Source organism: Typopeltis vanoorti, chromosome 2 (assembly GCF_054136105.1).
Source record: "Typopeltis vanoorti isolate ZY-2024b chromosome 2, IOZ_Tvanoo_1.0, whole genome shotgun sequence".
Lineage (NCBI taxonomy): Eukaryota > Metazoa > Arthropoda > Arachnida > Uropygi > Thelyphonidae > Typopeltis > Typopeltis vanoorti.
Window position 1 is genome coordinate 128,119,104 of NC_143550.1, and position 25,508 is coordinate 128,144,611.

The 25,508-nt window shown below is 35.3% G+C and overlaps 1 protein-coding gene across 1 annotated transcript in view; it reads right to left on the reverse strand.

The window, feature by feature from the left end:
- Positions 1-1,390: 1,390 nt before the first annotated feature.
- Positions 1,391-25,508, reverse strand: part of Exn (Ephexin) — a 265,308-nt gene continuing 241,190 nt past the window's right edge. The window contains exons 12-13 of the mRNA XM_090413075.1: positions 12,773-12,877; positions 1,391-2,639 (exon numbers count right to left, since the gene is read on the reverse strand). Coding sequence (XP_090269201.1) covers positions 2,449-2,639; positions 12,773-12,877 — 296 coding nt within the window. The 3' untranslated portion in view covers positions 1,391-2,448. The remainder of the gene's footprint in view (positions 2,640-12,772; positions 12,878-25,508) is intronic.

A 25,508-nucleotide genomic window follows, 5' to 3' on the forward strand; every position in this document is an offset into this window, starting at 1 on the left:
CATGGATTTAAATGGGTTCATGTTTTAGCAACTTACTAACATTCTATAACCATGTTACCATTGAACTAGACAAGGGGAATGGATACAAAGTGATACTTTTGGATTTTGCTAAGGCTTTTAACAGAAAACAGCATGGTAAACTGTTGCATAAATTGGAGAATATGGGTTTGGATTATAGAATATTAGCATGGGTAAGAGGATGACTAACTTACAGATCAAAAAGTGTCTCTCAGAATAGGGAAGATTTCTCAGGAATGGAGAGAATGTATGGTAATTCCATTGCACAAGGGTGGTGCAAAGACCGATATATCCAACTATCGATCAATTAGTACCTTAGGAGTGGTCCATAGTGGGGGATGCGAGTCTTCAAGATTTAAGGTAACCAGTGGTGTACCACAAGGATCAGTGTTTGGTCCATTGTTATTCAATCTATACATTAATGATATTGGGAAGGATTTGACAAGTGACATACAGCTCTTTGCTGATGATGCAAAGACAGGTAGGGCTATCAGGAATGCTGCTGATATGCAGTACTTGCAGAATGATTTGAATAAGCTGGAATTGTGGGCATGGGAAAATGGATGCCAGTTCAATGTCAGTAAATGTAAAGTTATTCACTTCAGCATGATTAGATATCCAATGTCGTATTATATTGGTGGGATTATGCTTGAAGAAACTGATGAGGTTAGGGATCTTGGGGTGTTAATAGGAAGTTGTTGAAGTTCAGAGCAATGTAGCAAAGATTGCAAATACAACTAAAAAGATAATTGCAATGCTGAAATGAATGATTCAGCATTGCAATTAAATGCAAACAAATAAAAGAATTTGTAGAATGCAGACACTAGCAAACAGGAGAAAGGGGAGAGATATGATTGAGACTTACAAATTTCTGAAAGGCTCATACAGGATTTCAATTTATGGAGAGTGGGGGAGGGACAAGAGGGCATGGCATCATTGGAAGATGAGAATGAATGCTGCTAAGAAGGGGGTGAGGGCTAGATTTTTCTCTCACAGGGTGGTGCGTGATTGGAATGGATTGCCATTGGATGTTGTGAGCACAAGCAGTGTGAATGAATTCAAGAATAAGTATGATAGCTGGTGGTGTGTAGTATGTGCCTCCCTCGATGAATCCCTGGAGGTCTCTCTTAACAATAATATTAAAAATTAATTTCTCCTGTTTTGATTCATTTTATGGATATATTTCTTTGTCTTTTACCATTCAATTGATATATATATATATATAAATATATATCAGAATTTATTATTCCATAAGATATCTGAATTCTTTGGGTATTGAGATGACAATGTCTGGATTTGTATTCATAATGCTCAGTTTTGTTTTGTACTGTGTTAGTGATATAGCTATATATATATATATAGATATGTCAACCACTTTTCTTAGAATTGTTTATTTTATCCATTCCCACTTAATCAGGGAATAAATGATATTACAAAATATGGCAACAAAAGCCTGTGAAAACACAAGCAGTCTCCATCCACCTGTACAAATATATCAAAGGAACTACGAGTTGTCAAATTATACAAATATAGGCACAAAATTATTTTATGCTTGGAATGTGATTACCCGGATCAACTGGGTCAAGATGACAATATAAAGCACCATTAATGACTATCAAGATATCCATGAGATAAATACTCATGCATGTAAAATAATTCCTGAAGATAAGTTTAAAATTTTTTTTCTGAAATACAAGTGTGTATATATATAAAAAAAAAAAAAAAAACAAAACAGGAAAATTACAACAAACTATTATACAGCATTAAATCAACAAAATATACACAGACCAAAAAACCTAACATAGTACCAAAGTTACTTTTAAAGGTACTTCATTCAAAACTGCATAAAATATTTTAAAATAGTTATAACATTCATTTATTCATTTTTATAAATGTCATGGAATTTATGTTTGGTTTAATGTATACATACAAGGTAAACTCTTCCAAAGTGTTACTCATCATTATATGATCAAGAAAATAAATATTACAAATAGAATATTTTAATTAGTATACACGTATCAAATTGTGTAAAGTCAAATTAAAATAGTATCTATTCATTTTATTGCAAACAACTTTCATTTATATTGCAAAAGTATCCAAGTATTCTTATCAGTATCCTTGAGCAAGAACTTTCCTAAGCATGGAAATCTATCTTACTCTATTAATGAGTAAGAAAATAGGTATAAAAATTGTGCATAGAAATATCCACCTGAACATTCACATTAATTAGCAAAGTATATTTATGTATATATATATATATATATAAATAGCCACACAATAATTTAAAGTACAGTGTAAGAAATTTTGGCTGTATTACAAAAAGTTTAAATAAATAAATATACCATCACAGCTTTTTTTTTTTTTTATTTTCCACTGGTATGAACGAAATATAGTGAACACTCGGGATGCTTAGTGTAGCATAAACAACAGTTACTTTCCTTTTCCTTGATGGATGTGTTGAGCTTTGTGTTGTTCTTCTAAATATGTCTGAGTCAGAATAAGGAGACGGTAGCGCTGTCGTAAATTGCGAGCACGAATGTGAGAGCTAATAATTTCTACAGTATGAGATGCAGGAAACCATCCTCTAATTCCATCTCTTATTCTCTCTCCCTCAAACCATCCTAATAACAAAAAAACCCAAAATATTGATAAAATATAAACCTGTCAATAGATTATAATGTCATGTTGCCATATGAAACAATTTATATTAATGTATTCACATTGAAGTATGTCTTGTGAGTTTTGCACACTAGTGAACAAGACAATCTGACACAAACACATTAAACATCATTAAAAGCAATTTACAGTTTCAATATAAATAGTTAAGTTGAAATAAATCTGAATATTCAATTAATTTATAAGAATGTCACTCTTCAAGAACTTTCACATGAAAAATGACATAATTTTTTGTATTTTATTATTATAAATGTCATCCACTAGCCAATTTAAAAAAAAAAAAAAAAATTTATTATAATTCCACACATTAGACATTTCAAAACCCAGAACAACAATGACATGTGGGTAAGAGATTAAGAAGAAAGAAGGATCATACTTGTAGTATTTGAGAAATACTGCATTAAGAAGGTTGTTTCAGAGGACAGAAGTAGATGGAATGAAAAAGCAGCATAAGAAGTTTGACTGTGAACTGATGTTGATTAGCAGTGGTAATAATTTTACCATCTTAGAGGAAAGCCAAACTAGCCAACAGACACAGCAGACTATGGGAATAAAGGTTAACTACTCTATTCCATTGGATCTGGTTTCGAAAGCCTGCATGGTATGATATGAATCTATAAGTATAAAACAGAACAGAAAGGAAACTAACTACCCAATTACAAAGTAGTTTTTTAAGTTAGTCTATCTGCTAAAAAATCAAAACTATCAAGACTAATCACACAAGTTTCTTCAAACTTTTCTACAATCTATCTCTAGAGGTGGCAATTTTGGATTTAGCTGACTAAATTGTATTCTTATTGGCTTAAACCACAATGTAAAATGATGGTACAACATGACAGAATTTCATGCCAGCTGGGGCGTCACCTGGTTAAACAAGGGCCCCCCTGTGTTTTCCACCAGGGAACCAAGGCAAACAGCAAAAACTCAGCTACTGGAACAAATCCTGAAACACACCCCAACTCACATTACTACAATTAAAGATTGGTACTATCAACGTAAGAAGCCTGAATGGCAAAGAAATGGAATCAGCATAAGAATTGGATAAGTACCAGATTGACATAATAGAAGTGAATGAAAAAAAAAAAAAAAGAAGACAAAAACTGGTGAGATCTTTCTAAGCAATAAATACAAAATGTTATATTCAGGCAATAACAATCAGGGAAAAGGAGTAGCAAAAGTATTCAACACCAAATGCAAGGATAATCTTCTTGAATGGTAGCCAATATCAGAATGGGGAACTGGACAATGAGACTTATTTGTGCCTATGATCCCACAGAAGGTTCTACTAAGGTGGAAGTGAAAGAATTTTTTTGACGCTTTAGAGAAAGCAACTGATAAAATGAAAAAGGAAAAGTTGGTCCTTGTTGGGGATCTAAATAGTAGAGTAGGAAATGATTGTCAGACATGCAAAAATATTTTGAGAAAATTTGGAGAAAAGAACAAAGCTAATAATAATTGCAAATACTGTTTGATTTCTGTTCAGGACATGGACTGGTTATGACTAACACAATGTTCCAACAAAAAATGTACACAAATTCACACTGAGAGAAGAGGCAAGGAATAAGTAAAGTCTCATTGACTATGTTATTGTTGATAATGGCATTTTCTCACTGGTGCAGCATAATAGAGTGTATTTAGGATTTGAAATTGGAAGTGATCACCATTTAGTCTTGACCAGGATAAAATTGAATTTCATATTGAAAAGAATAACATGTAAGAAAGTTTTAAAGCAAATAAAAGTTGAGCAGCTCTTAGATGTGAACTGTAGACTTAAAATACACAAACATTATTCAAGAAAAAATGAAAGAGTTTGAGAACAGGAACCAAACCTTGAATGATTCAACTAGAGGAGCACGTGATGAAGCTGTCAGCAAGGATAGAAAAATCAGAACTCCATGGTGGACACAGGAAGTTAAAGAGGAAGGAAAAAAAGAAAGTATATCAAAAGTTCCTGGTGAATAAGTCAGCTTGTGCTCTTAGAGAATAAAGAGACAAATGTAAGTAAGCTTTCTTACATTTGTAAATATCAGAAAAATAAATATCAGGAAGGTGGCAAGATATTCTGGAGGTTGTTGAAGAAGCTCAGAAATGGAGGAAAGAGTGCTGTAAAAGGAATTAGAGATGATAAAGGTAAAATGAAAATGGGAGAAAAATATATCCTCAATGTATTGAGTAATTACTTGGAAAAATTGCTAAATGAAACAAGCAGTGATAGCACAGTGGTAAAAACACACTCAACAGGCATGCAGTCAGGAATACATATCCATACTTGAAGTAGAAAAAGTCATCAAAAGCCTGCAATGTGAAAAGGCAGCTGGAGTAGATCGTATTCGACCAGAAATGCTCAGGTATGGAGGTTTAGAAATCTTATAGTGGCTGTGATGCATAATTCACAAGGCATAGAGAGAAGGAGAAATTCCAGATGACTGGAGTAGATAGCCATATATAAAAAGGGAAATAAAACTGAATGTAAGAATTACAGAAGTATTTTCCTACTGAGTTCCTGGTAAGATTTATGCAAGTATACTTCAGAAATGGTTGAGAAGAATTGTGGAAGAAAAGCTTGGTGAAGAACAAGCTGGATTCAGGCCAAATAGAGGCTGTCAGGATGAGATTTTCACTTTACGACAAATAGTTGAGAAATCATGGGAATATAACAAAGCTCTGTATTTAAATTTTGTAGATCCTGAGCAGAAATCAGAGGCATATGACTAGGTGCCAAGAGAAAAGCTATCCAAAACACTACAGTTATATGATGTCAATGGGGCATTATATCAAGCAATACTTAAGTCTTTATTTCAGTTGTAAATCAGCAGTTAGAATTGAAGGAAGTGCAGGAAAATGGTTTGATGTTAAATCTGGTGTCAGACAAGGATGTACTTTATCCTATCTGTTATTCATTATCTATATGGATCACATTATGAAAGAAAGTGGTATTAAACCTGATATCAAAATTGGATATGTTAATCTCAGTTCTTTGCTTTATGCAGATGATTTTATACTTCTAAATAAATCTGCTACAAGTCTGCAAGATTCCCTGACTAAATTGAATAACTATTGTAATAGATATGGTATGAAGGTCAGCATTAAAAAGACAAAGACAATGAAAATAGGCAGAAATATTGAAAATATCAATTGCATTGTGAATGGAGAACCTATAGAACAAGTAAAACATTTCAGCTACTTAGGTGCAATTTTTAGTGAAGATGATAAATTAAATATGGACATGACAAGATCAACAAAGATGTATGGAATAACCGAGAAATCAGTCAAAACACTAAATTAGCTGTACACAAGACAGTGTTCAAATTTTAACTTATGGATCTGAGAGCTGGGTTAGAAATAAAACACTTGACTAAAGATATCATACTGCAGTGTGAAAGTCCTGAGAGAGATTAGGGGCGTGAACAGGTGGCATCAGTGACAATATAATATTAAAAACAAGAGTATTAGGAAAGAACTTGGCTTGGTTAGCATCCAGGAATGTGTCAGCAGAAAACTAATCTCAGGTGGTATAGTCACTTAAACAGAATGGGAGAGGAACGATTAGCAAAACAAGTGTTCTCTGCTGGGTTGGCAGGAAAAAGACCCAGAGGACATCCACTTATATCTTGGTTGTCCTCTGGGTCTTTTCTAACTATTTTATTTCAGATATTATATTTCTGTCTTCTAAGTTCCTTAGAAGACAGAAATATAATATCTGATAATGTTGGAGTCTTGACAGGTAACAGATTGATTTGGAAGAGAACTGTAGATAGGAAGTTAGTAATGATGTAAGTTTTTCACGTAGTACTATCATATCCAGTACTCCAGTACACCCTTTGAGGGTATATGTAAGGAATTTGATGATGATGATTTCTAGAGGTGAATTGTTGTTTTTTCTGGCACATCAACTTAGGTAACAATGCACAATTGTTAAAATATATGGGGGGGGGAGAAGAAAAACGTGTAAATTTAATCGACATAAAATTATATATAAGACAAATATAGTTGTAATTAAAATTAATTAATAAAAAATATTTAAAATATATATATATAAATTATACAGGTTAGTCATTTTTTAGGAAATTTAAAACCACATATATAGGAGGAATCAGATAACGTATGCCTGAATGTAAAAGTGCCAAAAACAATGACTGTACTCATTTATGAAATAAAGGGTAGTTGATTAAAATGTGCATGAGATACATATTTTAATTAGTGGTTAATGCAGTGCTGTGGTATTTACATGTAGGTATGTCATTAATTACTCAATAGGAAGAAGTGCATAAGGTTACTATAGCCTATGTGGAGTTGAGCAAGAACAACTTCTTCTGTGTGAATCCTGTACAGTTTAATTTCAGGATTAATCCTGTAGAACACTATCACCAGGATATTAATTTTTGTCTTATAATCTGTTTGGAATACGAGTAAGGAACAGGCAAATGATGGTACCTCAGAGAATAAGCTGAATTAACTGCAGTATTTGAAGCCTAGTTTCTCCTGATCCCAATTTGGCTAGGAATCCAACACAGGTGAACATCTAGATTTAACCTCCTTATGTGGCAGAACAAATATTGTATCTGCAACAGCAGCAATTGTTATTGGTATACTGGACCTCTAAATGTCCAAATGGAGCTTCTTGAATCAATAAAAATAATGCACTTTAGCATGCAGCTGAACAGCATAATTAGTATACTCTGGTGGGGATCTAATTAATATTATGATATCTGGGAAGACAGCTGCAGACCCCCTGATAGAGACTGCCTTTGAACTATTTGTATACACAGGTACAAAATCAGAATATACTGCTCTGTGTTTCAAAGAGTTGCTGGTAGACAGAAAGAGAAAAATGTTTCAGTAATCTACACAAATACATGGCAATTGTGTCCTTGTAGAAGAACATTTAGTGGTATCTGTGCAGGCTCATGTCTAAAGCTTGCAGTAATATTTTTCTTCACAAAGCAAAGGAATGCATAGTAGGCTAACAGAATTTTATTTTAGTAACAAACAGTAAATGCAACTGCTGAAGTTAAAGTGACAGATTCATTTGCTTTTCAAATAACTTTCATAGCTTACAACACATGTAACAAAAATTTTATAGAATTTATTCAAAAACTCAGGTATTTTTTATCTGACATTATGTGAACATCATCAGGAAGATAGACCATTAACTACATTCAAAAGATGAATCACAATAATGAGTCATAAATCATGCACATATTAGCTCATGTCTCAGTCTATCAGGAAGATAGACCATTAACTCATTCAAAAGATGAATTACAATAATGAACCATAAATCATGCATATATTAGCTCATTACACTTATGACATTACACTATTAGAGTTCAAAGGACCAATTGTAGTAAGTTGTGGAGATAAAAATTATTTATAATAAATTATTAATTAAAAAAACAAACATAAAAACTTGGGTATTGGCATATGGTCTGATCAGTTCAACTTTGGACAATTTCATAGCATTTCACATGTTTCAAGGAAATGATGATCAAATATGAACTTACTGGGGCAAAGAAGTTTTGTCTGTTTCCAAAGAACTCTGTACCTTATGTCAATAGCATGAGAAGCAAGACCAGATTTGTCAGATTCCAAAAAAGTAATACAGTCTTGATGTTCTTCAGTTCTAATCAAGGCAGAAGAGCCGGTCTGTCCAAAATAGGAAACATGACATGAGCAGGATACTTGATAGACACCTGGTAAGGAAAGAGGTTTAATGTCCTCTTTGACACTTTCTTTATTGTTGCTCGCCAGCATAAGAGGCTTTTCCCATTAGTTGCTATTGTGGTGGTATACTTCATCTTGGCTTCCTGTTATGGCATGTTCTACTCAGCCTTGATCTGTTGAATCTCCTTTTCATCTTTTCACCTCTGGCATGCTTGGGAGTAAGCTGGATGTTCTCCATTGCAATTAGTGCATTTGGATATTTTCAATTACAGTCTTATTTTCATGTTCTTTGCTGCCACATCAGGCAGAGCCACGAGAGGCAGTTGCAACATAGCCATATTTGAAGCAGCACAAAGGATTTGGGATATAGAGCCTAACAGAGCGATTCAGATACAAAATGATGTGGAGGTTTCATCATCAGCAGATTCCTGACATGTACCCTTAGGAGATGTACAGGATTTCATAACAGTATTACCATGAAAAAGTTACATCATTAGTAACATACTATTGACAATTTTCTTCATAATTAATCTGTTATCTGTCAACACTCCAATATTATCAGATCTCATATTTCTATCTTCCAAGCTACTTTTTACTGTATCAATCCACCTAGATCGTTCTTTGCCTGGGGCTTTTTCCAGCCAAAGAACACCTGTTTTGCTAACACACCCCAGAATGCTTACAAGTTCTTTCTTAATATCCTCATTATTAATATGATATGCCTTGATGCCATCTGTTCACTCCCCTAATCTTTCTCAGAACTCTCACCAGTGTTTTATTTCTAACCCAGTTCTCAGATCCATAAGTTAAAATTAGTTGGGACAAAAACACTGAATACAGATTGTTTTGACGAATTCTCTTATTCCATATATCAGTTGACTTCCTATTATGTTAATTCATCTATTTAAGCAATATTTAACTTTCCATCTTCACTAAATAGTGTGCTTAAATAGCTGAAATGCTTTATTTGTTCAATAGGTTCTCCATTCAGATGCAGTTATCATTTTCTTGCTAATTTCAATACCAAATTTATGATGGCAGTCATTCAATTTAGTTAGAAAATCCTGCAGATTTGTACTGGATTTATTCAGAACATCATCTGCATAAAGAAAAAAGTTGGAATTGACATTTCCAATTTTGATATCATGTTTAATGCCACCTTCCTTCATAATGTGATCCATATAGATGATCAATAACAGTGGAGTTAATGTGTACCCTTGTATTACACCTGATTTAACATCAAACCATCTTGATGTACCTCCTTCAATTCTAACTGCTGACTTAAAATTTATAACTGTTCTGAGCAGCTTTTCAATTGCTACCTTGTCATATGCCTTTTCCAGATCTACAAAACTTAAAATATGCATCCTTGTTATAGTCCCTGAGTTTTTAATTACTTGTTTTAAAATGAAAATCTGATCCTGACAAACTATTTTGCCTGAATCCAGTTTGTTCTTCACCAAACTTCCCTTCCACAATTGTTTTCAGCTTTTTTTTTTTCTTTTCCCAAGTATATTTGCACAAATCTTACCAGTAACACTTAGTAGAGAAATTATTTTGTAATGCTCACATTATTCTACAGATTTCAACTATGAGCTCTCCAGAATTTGATCCTCTGACCAGGCCTTCTGAACTATGCAGTGTAACCATGTCTATAAAACTTTCATACCTCCATATTTGAGCATTTCTGGTTTTTGATGGCTTACACAGTGTAAGCCATCAAAATTTCTCATATTTTCCTCTGCATTCTTTATGAACACAAGCTGACTACCTAACATGCCAGGAATTTCTGATAGACTTTCTTTGTTTCCTTGACTGCTTCAACTTCCCGAGTCCACCATGGAGTTCTGATTTTTCTATCCTTGCAGACAACCTCACCACATCTCTCTATGACTGAATCAATCAGTGTGTTCTTAAGGTTTGCCACTGAAGATCTGATTCACTTCTGAAAGCTGCTCGACTTTGATCAGTTTTAAAACATTCTCACAAGCACCTCTTTTCCATATGAAATTCAGTTTTATTCTGTTCAAAACTAAATCTCATATCATTTCCAGTTTCAAATCTTTGGTATATTCTTGCGTTCAGAACCAGTGGGAAAACATCATCAACAATAACATAGTCAATGAGACGTGTACAGTACTATTTACAACATATTTAAGGTTATTTTTTTTCAATAGTTGTAAGAATATTTTGCTATTTCTTGCATCTTCTCTCCATGTGAGTTTGTGCACATTTTTATGTTGAAAGTATTAGTAATAACTAGCCCATGTCCTGAACAGATAACAGATACTTACCATTATTATTAGCTTTGCTCTTTTCTCCAAATTTTCCCACAATATTTCTATACATCTGGTAATCATTTCCTATCCTGCTGTTTAGATCTCCAACTTTTCATTCTTCACTGTGTCAGCTGCCTTCTCTTATGCCTCAAAAAATTCCTCCACTTCTTTCTGTGAGGCCTTTGTCCAGTTCCATATTCTGATATTTGCTGATATCACTGTTGAAAGTTTATTTTTCACTTGGTTAGAGTATAATAAATTTAGTTTAATCCTTTATCCAAGTGTGAGCAAACAAAGTTTGCGCCTGAAAGTATCTTCAGGACTGGGGTAAGGTGGTACAACACCAGGGCACTCGTTGCAAAGGTGGAGCAAGCTACCAACACTCCCATCTCAGCATCTCCCACAATGCAAAACACATCTCCTCACGATATGTCCAATGTTATGCATTAAGGTAGCAGCCACAACCCAGACTAGTTTCGACCTTTACAGAGGGACATATCCGCAAGGAGATGTGTTTTACATTATGGGAGATACTGAGATAGGAGTGTTGGTAGCTTGCTCCACCTTTGCAACGAGTGCCCTACCACCTTACCCCAGTCCTGAAGATACTTTCAGGCGCAAACTTTGTTTGCTCCCACTTGGATAAAGGATTAAACTAAATTTATTATACTCTAACCAAGTGAAAAATAAACTTTCAACATCTTTCTCTAAATCCAGAGTAATTTATTAAAAAAGGGTCGCACACCATTTGGCAACTCCTAGGGATAGAGATGACCTGCTAATGCTTCTGCCTGGTATCTCCACTTGGGCCTGGCTCCCACTGAAGAGATCTCAATAAAGGTCGAAACTAGTCTGGGTTGTGGCCCCTCCCTTAATGCATAACATTGGACATATCCATGGGGAGATGTGTTTTGCATTGTGGGAGATGCTGAGATGGGAGTGTTGGTATCTTGCTCCACCTTTGCAATGAGTGTCCTGGTGTTGTACCACCTTACCCCAGTCCTGAAGATGCTTTCAGGCACAAATTTTGTTTGCTCACACTTGGATAAAGGATTAAACTAAATTTATTATGCTGATATCACTATTTAATATATTGCCTGCCATATTTAGTGTTGAATACTATACCTACTACTTCTTTTCTCTGACTGTTACTGCCTGAATACGTAACATCTTTGTTTTGGTAATACCTATTATGTTGATCCGGTATTTATAAAATTCTTCTAGTTCCATTTCTTTTCTATTGATGCTTCTTATGTTGATTGTGCCAATATTCAGTTTAGATTTGTTCCAGTAGCTGACTTTTCTCTGTTTGTCCTAGTTCCCTGACAAAAACAATGGAACCCTGTTTAACTGGGTGACGTCCCAGCCGGAATGAAATTCTGTTATGTTGTATCATCATTTTGCATTATTCTCATTCTAAACAAATGAGGTTTTTCATCCAAATAGATACCTCATTAGTTCAGAATGATACCTAACGGGATGCACAACCAGAAGATGAGGATTGGACATCAGGTTAGAAGCTATGTTTTTTCTATATTCTTTAAAAGGCTACATGGATGTTTCCAGCTTTGATCCTTGAGATTTAGGGGTGTTAAATTTAAGAATGATATTCATGGTCAGTACTAGGTACCATCTATGTATGAAAATTCTTCTTGTGGCTGTCATTCCTGGATCTCTCAGTTTGGAGCAAATCTCTTTGGAAACACCCCACAGATGGGTAATCTGGACCACATCCTCTGTGGATTGATTGTGGGGAAATTCATAATGGTGATCACTTATTATTTGGTGGGCCTGCAGAAGGCAAAAAAGTTGATTATTGAGAACTTCCTCCATCATTTTTGAGAATTATGCAAAAGTAAGAAGCTTAGCAGCACACTTTTTTTCTGGAATGGACAAAATACAGGTTTGCTCCTGTATTCGGTTTCATGTCGGATGAGTTTGAAAGATTGTAAACAATATAGGATAGATGTTTTTTTTTGTGACAGATATTTTTGATCAGCAGATAATTTGATTCATGTTTTAATTGCTAAATATTTAACAAATCAAATTATTAGACAGCTAATGTTTTCTTGCATTAGCCGTTTTTTTTTTTTTTTTAATATCTAAATTAGCATCAAAATATCCGAAATATTATTTACCATCTTGAGCTTTGCGGAAGACATTGACAACATCAGAAAGATCAAGTGAAAGTTCATCAGGTTGTTGGGCATTATAAGGATGGATGCACTGGACTTGAGGACAATCTTAAAAAAAGCAAATAAATAACTAAACATCACAGGATTTTATTTGTCCTTTTTTATTTTTTTTGTTAAGTGGATCAGACTTAACAGCTAGACAAAAGTATAACAAAAGTGGCATGCATATTTACTAAAGCCTAATTTATTATCATTATTATTTGCCTCTCAACCACTGAAGAACGAGCATCATAAATCACTTAAATACAGGAAAACCTCGCTTAATGCGAGTAATTAATCTATCAACTAATGCGCGTTAAGTGAAATTGCGTTAAGCAAATGCAATAAACAATAGGAATAATTATAATTCATCCATCAGTTAATGTAAATTTGGAAAAAAAATTTACAGTATAAGCTATATTAGAGGATAAAATCATGAAAGTTAATAAAATAATAAAAATCAATTGCATATTTTTTTATTTAATATCCAAAGATTTGATTAATCCTTTTTTACAAAAAAAATTAAGTAAAGATGTATAAATCATGTTTAATTTTTTTTTTGTCTTGTCATGCAATTTGAGTTAGCTGGCAATCGCTTTATCAAGATTTCTGTGGACTTTGAAGCTTCGATCCATATCGGGATCAGCATCAAACAAAATTTCCTTAGCATACTCAATCTGATTGAAAACTAGCTCAAGTTCTTTTGCAGTTAGCTTCTTAGTAGTAACATTCTTTTGTTGTTCACACTCCTTATCTTCTTTTTCTTCATATGCATGCTATTGTTCTAGTTGAAGGAGATCATTCTCGCTTAACTGTTCTGAATAGGAATTGAGCAAGTTTCTCACATCTTCATTATCCAGTTCATTAAATGCAGGTTCTTTTCTAATTTTGTGCTGATTTCTTCAGTAATGTTATATCTTGGATTTTGCACAAGATAAACTAACATCGGCTTGAGTTTAAAGCCACCTTCTGCATTGCCTCGTACTAAAAGCGTAAGATTATCTTTAGATACTTTGTATCCTGGCTGAGATGCTTCAGTTAGGAAAGTTTTTGTTGGCATACATTTCCAAAAGAGACCAGTTTCGTCGACGTTGAATATTTGCTATTCATCATAATCACCCTCCTGAATTATCTTTTGCAATTCTTCAGGAAACTTGGCCACAGAATCTTTATCAGCACTAGCAAATTCCCCAGTTATTCTTATGTTATGCAGTCCAGCTCAATTTTTAAAACGGTCAAACCATCCTAAACTCAGAGTAAAGCTGATTTCTTTCAATGAGGTAAAAATATTGAGAGCTTTCACCTGAATATTCTCTGTACTAAGAGGTATTCTTTTTTGGTTATAATCCTCAAATCCCGAGTGACAGAAGATGCTCAATCTCGATCATTAAATGGCTTCTATTTCAGGTGATATGCAGGTTTAAAGAAGCAGTAGCAACTTTTTCTTGTTCTTTGTATTCTTTGCTCTTATTTAATATAGTCCAAAGTGTAGACTTGCTATATCCCAAATCCGACACAATCATTGTATTACTAGCACCACTTTCACGTCTCTTAATGACTACCAGCTTTTCTGCTCACTGCAGAGTGGCGACAAAAAATTTTGCGTAACGTAAAATTTTGCATAACTTAAAAAAATTGCGTTAATCACTCACTTAAAGTGGGAAATAGCATCATTTCACTCAATTGCGCTAACTGATATTATCGTGCATATCGAATTCGCATTAAGCGAGGTTTTCCTGTACCTATTTATACGTTTACAGCACATGTAACACTACCAGCAAATGTGGTTCAGGTTAGTTTCATGTTTTCAAGGACCAAAACTGGAGCACCTATATATATATATATATATATATATATATATTTTTTTTTTTTTTTTGCATAAAATGTAAGCATCTGTAATGTGTTAGAAATGTTTTCTAATTTTCATTAAATTTTTAATGTTTTCTTTTCAGACCCCTAATTCATGATGAATGTTCAAGAGCAAATTTGTTATAACATTCTTCCACCAAAGGAATGAAGTGTGTTGTGAAATTAGACAAAGCTTTTCAAGATTTCATAAACTCAGTCTTAAAGACAATGCGATTAGAGCACTGGTGAATAAGCTTAAAAGAACTGGATACCCAAGGACAGCATGTGAAAGCATTGAATCAGTTCAAGAAATGTTTGAAGAAGACCCAGAATTATCAGTTAGGAAGGGATCTAGAAAACTAAACATACCCAAGACATCAGTTTACAGAATTTTGCATTCAACACTGATGAAAAAGCTCTAGCATATCCAATTGTTGCACACCCTGCATGAAGATTATCTGCTTCGAGCAACAATTTATGTAGAAATTGTCAATTAAATCCAAAACAACAGCCTAATGGAATATCAATCAACATAATTGTCATATCTGGGCTTCTGGAAAACCATGAGTACACAGAATAGCAAAGGGACTCTCCTAACATAAACATGTGGATTGGGGTGTTCTTGAAAGTGTGGATTGAGCACCATGTCATTATGCTTGAACTGCCCAGGAATACTTCAACAGGTGCTTTCTGAATTGGTAAATCAGGTTTGGGTAACCTAGGCCTAGGGCAGTGTATTCTTCTTGTCATGCCAATTCTTGTAAACTTATTCACAGAGCTTTAATTGCATTGTCTGTAGGACTGGGTATATGAAATCTCTTTGAAATGCTCTGTTTAATTTCACAACACTTCATTTATTTGATGCAGGATATTATAACAAAAATTTCTCTTGAACATACATCATGAATTATGTATCTGAAAATAAAACATTAAAAAAATTAATGAAAATTATAAACACATCTCTAACACATTACAAATACTTGCATTTTATGTAAAAAGAATAAATATACTTGCCATAATGAAATTTATTTGAAAATCATACTGTTTCACCAAAATATGCAGCGACCTTTGGGACATCCTGTATAGTGATTTGACAGTTACTAAATTCAAGCAGCACACAAGAGGTCAGAAATTTATTGTATCAGTTGCAAAATATCTATGATGTACAACTATTAAAAATAAAAACAATGCATGATCACGTTCAATATTGTTAGTATAATTTGAATAAAACAGTAACAGTGAACCATATGTTATTTTTGCTCACTTACTTGATAACATTTACAATAGAATAATTTTTGAAGATAACACAATAAATACAAAACATAGAAAACAAGAAATACTCTGCTGAAGATTTGGAGGTTGCAGTAGTTGAGGAACAATTCACGAGGAAGTTGTTGGAAGTTTTTCCACTCGTTAAACTATAAATTAAAGATACCAAGAAATCATATACTTGGTTTAACTCTTTATCCAAGTCTAATCTAAGCAAACAAAATTTGTCCCTGAAGTATTTTCAGGACTGGGGCAACTCGTATATAGAAGGCTGTTGATATCACATCACTTGCCTTAATATCCCATAATACAAAGCACATATTCTTATGGATATGTATAACGCTATGCATTATGGGAAAGGTCACTACCCAGACCGGTTTCGACCTTTATTAAGGTCTCATCAGTGGGAGAGAGACCCAGAGGTGATACTAAGGTTGAAGTAATGCAGAAATCATATTTTCATATACGAGTAGCCAAAAGGTGTCACACGCTATTATTAAAATATTCTGGATTACAGATAGTTGTTGGAAGCTTTTCCAAGGTAAGTGAGGTGAAGTCATTAGTTTCTATATACAAGTCACCCCATTTGTGAAAATACTTCAGGCATAACCCTTGTTTGCTTACACTTAGATAAAGGATTAAACCAAGTATATAATTTCTTGGTATCTTTAATTTATAATTCATGAGGAAGTGTTCCAGAAAACAGAGGTAGATAGAATAAAAGAGAAGATTTGGTAAATTGGAAGTTGTACTGTAAAGGTATTTTATAAAGCTACTGCTGTTGTTGTTTTAATAAGGCCAACATAAAGCAGAGGAATGATGGTTGCCAGTTCAATGGAACAGTGTACATGGAAGTGTGCAGAAAGACAAAGTGCTGAATCAGTGCTGTCAGATAAAGGATGAAGCGAATTAAAAAAGAAGGGAATCACTCTCCTCCAGACAGCATTGAGAATTTTTAGGCAGGTTTGGGGGGGGGGGGGGGAGTTCACGTGCACCACCTGAAATATGTGAACAGTGTTCTGAGGATAGAAGATAAGTAGCAGCTAGAGTGAAAAAAAAAAAGCCCAGTTTTTTTTTTTTTTCTCCCCCTTCAGAGGCTGAGGATACTAGCGAGGTGATGTGTTTATGCCCGGAAAGGCCAGGGGGGGGGGAGGTGGAGAGAGAGAGAGATCTGATCCAACCTGGTGATTTATGTAATAATGAGATAAGGGTAGGTGAGTGCAGATTCCTGTTGCAAGAGAAAACGTAAGACTGCATTTTGGTAGCATTGAAGGTCACCAGATTATCCTTTTCACTGAAAGATGGCATGGAGATCAATGTTTAATGAACTTGTTAAAATTACAGATAATCTTGAAGCTTCAGATATCTGGTTATTCCATGGTTTGTTTTATGATTAGGATAAATGAAGTATATACTGGTGTCAGCAAAGCTGTGAATAAGATTACGGGTGATTGGTTGGTCATTTATATATATGAGAAACAAGGATAGAACAGAACCCTGAAGTACTTCTGCATTGATGGAGAAGCCTGAAAACATGCAGTGAATGATAAGTGAGAAAGCTGGCTATCCAATTAGAGGGAAGGATAATTGAATAGCCGTAGATTGAAGGATAGCAAAATACCGAGCAGACCTCAGTACCAGACATGATCAAATGCCCTGGAAATGTCAAGAGCAATAGTACATGTATTTTCAAACCTTTCTGTGGCACATGTCCAGTAGTGGGTAATGTAGGTTGAGATCAGCCATTGATCTTGAGTGGTGGAATCCATATTGATGAATTCCACCAGTGATGGATTTTTCGATTAACTGATAGGTCTCTAATTGAGCAGTTGGCTATTAATGACTTTTTCCATGAAAATGCTTTTGGAAGAGATTAAGAGGACATGAGCTTGCTTTCACACACTGGGATAAGCATCAGCTAAATAATAAAGGATTGAAAAGACAATAAATGTTAATTTATTGTCTCTTCAGCATTGTTAATGCTGAAGAACAATGCTTGAAGACAACTGAAGAGGTGCCATCAAGACTGGAAGACTTTTTGGTGTCTACATTGGACCTCCCTAGTTTCAAAGAACGGTAAACAATCACTATATGGAAATATGCAAGGTTTGGGTTGTTCAAATGTTCCATCCAGAATTTTTACCTGCGATGAGGTGGTGCTGCTGCTGGATAGGGCTGTAATAGTTTTAAACATGCCATTGGGGGCAGAGAAATTGAAAGTAGTTGTGTGATGGTTAGCTGAGTTGAAATCATGCTAGAAAATTTAGTCTTTCCGCAATTCGAAGACTTGAAACCACATATCCTCTTTCAACAGGATGGTGCACCACCACACTGGCATTTGGAGATATGTGCAACTCTTGACAGTCTTCCCTCAGTGATGGATTGGACATGGAGGACCAATTCCCTAGCCACCAAGATCACTGGATCTTAGTCCACTTGATTTTTTCTTGTGGGGATAATGTGAAGGACACTTAACTAAAGTGGACAGTCTAGAGAACCTGAAACATTGCATTTCTGCTGCTGTGTCCTCCATCACCCTTGACATGCTTCAGAAAACCTGACAGGAGATATACTATTGACTTGCCATTGTGCGTGCATGCTACTAAAGGAGCACACGTGGAAGTGTACTGATTTTTTTTTTTTTACATAATTTCAACACCATGATCCATACACTTAAGTAGTAGTAACACATTAAAACTAGGGAGGTCCAATGTGGACAAATCGTATTCTTCTGATGTCTTTTGCCAAAAACCACAGGAGACATATAACGCTCAGTTTCTTGTAAGGTAGGTGATAATATGCCTTATCCGTTTATGCTGGAGTTTGGAGGAAATGAGTGATACCAGGAGATCACTTTATCTATGGATACCGTAACATCTACAGAATGCAGGTGAGTAGAAGTTGATTTCAATAGCCTTTGCAAAGGACCCACAAAGCACAACTGCTATTTGCACAGGAGGCAAGTTTTCTGCTGTTGGTCGTTATGAAGACAGATATGTTGATGGTGGCTTCAACCTTTTGCTGAATGTGAACACCTTTTGGAAAGTGAACAGGAATTTTTGGTGGAATAAGGAATGAAGGCCTTCAGATTGGTCACGATAATTTCTGTGACTCACTCAGTACAGATGTTTAGATCAGTAGACCAGAAATATTAGTCTGACCATGGAGAGGAAGAACAGAAGTTCTGAGAAGTTGCCTTGCTTGGCACCTTTATAGCAGCAAAGGACATGAGGTTGGGATTGGCAAATGGAAGGTGTTCTGTGAAGAAGGAACTTGTACAAGATTGTGATAAGAGTTACCAAGAGGGGAGTTGACCCCAGCCATGCATCTCTACAAAAATGGTGAAAATAAAAGAACAAGGAGAGATTTGGGTTGGTAGATGTATGGTGTGTGTCAGGTCATTGCTTGTAGCAAATATTCTGCATCTTGTCCAGCTTGGTCAGTGGTGCTGGAAAAGGAAAGCTAGTTGGAGTTGTGGACAGTGAGGTCACCTAGGAAGATGAATATCAAGGCCAGAAAAGTGAAGCGGTCAGAGTGCTTTTCAGAATTTGGAGAGCAGTAAATACAGCAGATGAATGTTACTGAATGGAGAAAGCAAGCAATGTTTATCTCACAAAGGCACAGGCACAATCTTGTGGCAAAAGGAATCAAGTGTAATTTAGAAAGTGAAAGTGGAGTGTGCAATTTCGGTTTCTGCTAAGAGAAGGAGGTCTGATCTGAAGTGAACTATGAATTAATTGCTATGACCCTGAAATAAAGCAAACAATCTATTAAAAGCATTCCGATTCAACAAAGCAGTTTCAGTAAGTGATATCAAAAGTGAAAATTATGCTCATTGTTATTTTAATGATGCAAAAAGGATATTCTTCATAAGAATGTGTGCTGTAAGATCACAGTGATGTACTTATTTAGACTTATATGTTGCTTGTACATGCTGATAAAGAATTTTTTATTTACAACACAGAAGTAAAAAAATCGAATATTTTAATCCAATATTTCACCTAATAGTAATTAAAGTATTGTCAAGGATAAGATGTTTACCACATGAATAAGTGATTTTAAAAAGAATATAGAATATCAAGCAAGAATTGATATCCTCTGGGTACTGTCTGGCTTTTCTGTGGATTTAAACACAGAATTACAATCTCCCAGATATTTGGAAGTTTTTTACATCCATACTTGTCTAAGAGCCTCTGTAGCTCAGTCAGTATAGATGAAGTCCTTTGGAAAGACCTGGGTTTGATTCCTGTCCATGACGTGAAGAATTTTATCTGGTCTCTTTCGACTAAAGGTGAGTTAGCCAGACTCATACGGAGGTAAAGGATTTTTATTCCCAGAAACTAGGGTTTTTCGTCCCTCAGAACAGGCAAACCAGCCAGTAGAACATATGTAATTTACAGACAAGAATACTTACAGGCAAAGGGATAACTGCCTTATCTCGTATTACCATTAGGAAATCCAAGGATACTTGGAAGTTCATGGGTGCTTAAGTGTCTGTTAGCCACTGGATGGATGGATGGATGGATGGACTTGTCTAAGTTAGGAGCATTCTGTAAAGCAGATGCCCAAGATAATCTACCACTTTTGAATTATAGTTTTTCACCATCTAACTGCACGTGGGTGCGCACATGGTCTGCTGATCCATTTTGGCTCATAACTATATAATTCTGGTGTTATTTCCATGAAATGGAAATAACACAAATCTATCCAAATATTCATAACATGTGAGTTTACACTAGTAATGCATCTATACTTCAGGTATTGATAATGGATATCCACTTCATCTTTTGGATAATGAATAAGAGAATCTAGTTTTATGAACCAAACAATATGGACAAAGTGGATTAGCTGATTCAAAAATGACAGATTATTATCAAAATCTACCTATGCTTTACAAAATACTGCTAACTTAAACAAGTATGGAAAGAAAAAAAAAACTTGAAACATCTAGACAGCTATAATTTTGCATTTTAATCAACAAAAAAACTGGTGTCTCCAGGAAAGGAATGCATGAGACAGTCATCAGTGATGACTGTCCCATACATTCCCATACAATGACTGTGAATCACAGGTGGATCCGTGATTAGGTGTTTGTTTGTTTGCAGTTCATTCTAGAGACTTTTCCACCAGTTCTGAGTGCCATCATCTTGTGTTTCTACAAGCCAGATGGGAGATCTAGAAATAAGGCAGTAGCAAGATGTAGGGAAGGTTGATGCTATTTCTGATTTTATTTATTTCTCTTCTAAGCTTAGAAGTGATGTGGGACAGAATAGACAACCATGGGAGAGGAGTAGACCTTAAGGTACCAGAGATGTTTTTATTGTAATGTTGGGCTGTGTCCACAAGTCACGTGGTAACTTCTGCTCCAGATTGGCAACCAATATTCTGTCACTGAGAAGACTAGAGCCAAGGCTGCTGTTCTTAAGGTCAAAGCAATACAACCCCAGGATGTATCTATGAACTTGTTTATGATATTGTAAATAAAACATAGCCAAAATATTTTAATGCTTGATATTTTATGTTATTCAAATTACTCTATCATACAAGTTAATCCAAGAGTCGTGCACATCAAAGTGGAAGCTGAGCTGCATTGAAGTGTTTCAATTCTAATTATTCATTTTGCCTACAGATGACACCCTAGGACTATTGTGTAATCTGTCTGTCTGCCACATGTTGGATATTGGGTGTCCATTGTGCAGTTTTGTTTATGAGGAAAGCAAAATGGTACTTTCCCAAGATCAATGAGTTGTTATTTTGCCTGTCATTCTTACACAAATGTTGTGGAGGAGTTTTGTGGGAAGTATCCCGACTCTGTTGTTCTTCAAAATTCAACAATTACAAGATTAATCAAATACTTTTGGGAAACTTTGGATCAGTGTAGACAAACAGTAGCATGGAAGACCTTTCATTTTGACTGTGGCTGCATTACATGACATGTTGCAATGTTCACCTTCAACGAGTCTTAGAAAACTCTCTGCACAAACAAGTATATCATATGGCAGTACTTGAAGAGCCGCTAAACAATTATAGCTTCGTCCATACCATTTTCCCTAAGTTCATGAACTGAAGCCAGAGATAAGGAAAAACGTGTTGTGTACTGTCGATGGTTTCAATCATTTGTTGAAGAAAATGAAGTTCATGAGTTACTGATGTATCCACCTATGTGGATACCTCAACAACCAAAATAACAGAATTTGGTCATCAGAAAATCCTGATGTTTTCCATGAAACACCTTGCATTCTCTGAAAATCGGAGTGTGGTGTGCAGTATCATGCTATTGCATTGTTGGACACATTTTCTTTGGGAGACAACATTGAACAATCGCTGTACCAAGACATAATCACTCAGTTCGGGGTGAGATTGAAGAACATGAATGCTGTTTTCAGAAGGATGATACCACTTGCCATACATCAAATGAAACAATGCAATTTTTGAAAGAGTTTTTTGATGACAGACTGATTTCTAAAGGACTATGTCCCCAAGGTTGCCAGATTTGTCATCTCCAAATTTCTTCTTATGGGGTTACCTGTAAGGTATGATGTATAAAAATAATCCATATTTTTATAACACATGAACTGAAGACAAACATCACTGAAGCAATCAGAGCACTCAGTATTCCATTCTTCGAAGAGTTGCTTCCAATTTGGTAAAAATATCATATGCCTGAGTTCAAGAACGAGGCAACTATTTGAGCATTTACTTTAGTAATTGCTTAAGGGTCAAAGCTGTATAACTGAGAGGAGACCTCCACATAGCCTTTAAAGGAATGCGGTAGAACCGACCAGGGCTTCTAACCTAATGTCCAATCCTCACCTTCTCGAACGAACGAGGATGGGCTAGCAATTTGGGATTTAGCCAACCAAATTGTATTCTTATTGGCTTAAACCAATATAGAAAATGATGGTACAACATCACAAAATTTCATACCGGCTGGAGCGTCACCCGGTTAAACAAGGCTCCCGTTGTTTTTGCCAGGGAACCAGGGCGAACAGTGAAAAGTCAGCTACTGGAACAAATCTGAAAGCCCACCCCAACTCAACATCACCAGAGTTAAAGATCGGTACTATCAACATAAGAAGCCTGAATGGCAAAGAAATGGAGCTAGCTGAGGAATTAGATACGTACCAGATCTACATAATAGGGGTTACTGAAACAAAAGAGACAAAAACTGGTGAGATCTTTCTGAGCAATAAATACAAAATGTTCTATTCAGGAAATGACAATCAAGGAAAAGAAGGAGTAGCCATAGTATTCAACACAAAATATGAGACTAATCTTCTTGAATGGCAGGCAGCCTCGAGTAGAGTGATGTGGACAAATATCAGAATGGGGAATTGGACAATGAGACTTATTTGTGCCTATGGTCCCAGAGAAGATTCTACTAAGGTAGAAGTGGAGGATTTTTTTGATGCTTTAGAAAAAGCAACTGACACAATGAAAAAGGAAAAGTTAGTCCTTGTTGGGGATCTAAATAGCAGAGTAGGAAATGATTGTCAAACATACAAAAATATTTTGGAAAAATTTGGAGAAAAGAGCAAAGCTAATAATGGCAAATACCTGTTGGATTTCTGCTCAGGACATGGACTGGTTATTACTAACACCATGTTCCAACATAAAAATGTGCACAAATTCACATGGAGAGAAGAGGCAAGGAATAAGGAAAGTCTCATTGACTATGTTATTGTTGATAGTGAGGTTTTCTCCCTGGTGCAGGACACCACAGTGTACAGTGGATTTGAAATTGGAAGCAATCACTATTTAGTCTTGAGCAGGATAAAATTGAATTTCATATTGAAAAGAATAACATGTAAGAAAGTTTTAAAGCGAATAAAAGTTGAGCAGCACTCAGATGTGAACTATAGACTAAAATACACAAAGATTATTAAAAAAAAAATGAAAGAGTTTGAGAGCAGGAACCAAACCTTGGAGATTCAGTGGCAAGACTTGAAAAAAACACTGATTGATTCAGCCAGAGAGGCATGTGGTGAAGTTGTCTGCAAGGATAGAGAAATCAGAACTCCATGGTGGACACAGGAAGTTAAAGAGGCAGTGAAGGAAAAGAAGAAAGCATACCAAAAGTTCCTGGCAAATAAGTCAGTTTTTGCTCTTACAGAATACAGAAACAAATGTAAGAAAGCAAAACACTGTGTAAAACTAGCTAAACAAAAAGTCATGGGAGGACTTTGGCAAGAACATAGAAAATAAATATCAAGAAGGTAGCAAGATATTCTGGAGGTTGTTGAAGAAGCTTAGAAATGGAGGAAAAAGTGCTGTAAAAGGAGTTACAGATGATAAAGGTGACATGAAAACTGGAGAAAAAAGATATCCTTGAAGTATGGAGTAATTACTTCGAAAAATTGCTGAATGAAACAAGCAGTGATAGCACAGTGGTAAAAAACACTCAACAGGTATACAGTCAGGAATACATATCCATACTTGAAGTCGAAAAAGCCATCAAAGGCTTGAAATGTGGAAAGGCAGCAGGAGTAGATGATATTCGACCAGAAATGCTGAAGTATGGGAGTATAAAAGTCTTACAGTGGCTGCACTGCTTAGTTCAGAAAGCCAGGACAGAGGGATGAATTCCAGATGATTGGAGTGGAACTCTCATAGTACCCATATATAAAAGGGGAAATAAAACTGAATGTGAGAATTACAGAGGTATTTCCATACTGAGTGTCTGGCAAGATCTATGCAAGTATACTTGAGAAACGGTTGAGAAGAATTGTGGAAGGAAAGCTTGGTGAAGAACAAGCTGGATTCAGTCCAAATAGAGGCTGTCAGGATCAGATCTTCACTTTACGACAAATAGTTGAGAAAGCATGGGAATATAACAAAGATCTGTATTTAAGTTTTGTCGATCTGGAAAAGGCATATGACAAGGTGCCAAGAGAGAAGCTTTTCAATACGCTACAGTTATATGGGGGCCATTATATCAAGCAATACTTCTCTTTATTTGAGTTTTAAGTCAGCAGTTAGAATTGAAGGAAGTACAGGAAGATGGTTTAATGTTAAATCTGGTGTGAGACAAGGATGTATATTATCCCCTCTGTTATTCGTTATCTATATGGATCACATTATGAAGTGGTATTAAACATGATATCAAAATTGGAGATGTTAATGTCAGCTCTTTGCTTTATGCGGATGATGTTATACTTCTAAATAAATCCGCTACAAGTTTGGAAGATTCCCCGACTAAATTGAATAACTGCTGTAATAGATATGGTATGAAGGTCAGCATTAAAAAGACAAAGACAATGAAATTAGGCAGAAACATTGAAAATATCAACTGCATTGTGAATGGAGAACTTATAGAACAAGTAAAACATTTCTAGGAAGGTAGAAGTCAATTGAATAAATTCATATGGAATAAGAGAGAAATTAGTCGGAACACTAAATTAGCTGTATACAAGACAGTGTTCAAACCAGTTTTAACTTATGGATCTGAGAGCTTGATCAGAAGTAAAACACTTGACCAAAGACTAGAGACCACAGATATGAGAGTCCTGAGAAAGATTATAGGTGTGAACATCAATGGCAATATCATATTAAAAACTAGGATATTAGGAAAGAACTTGACATT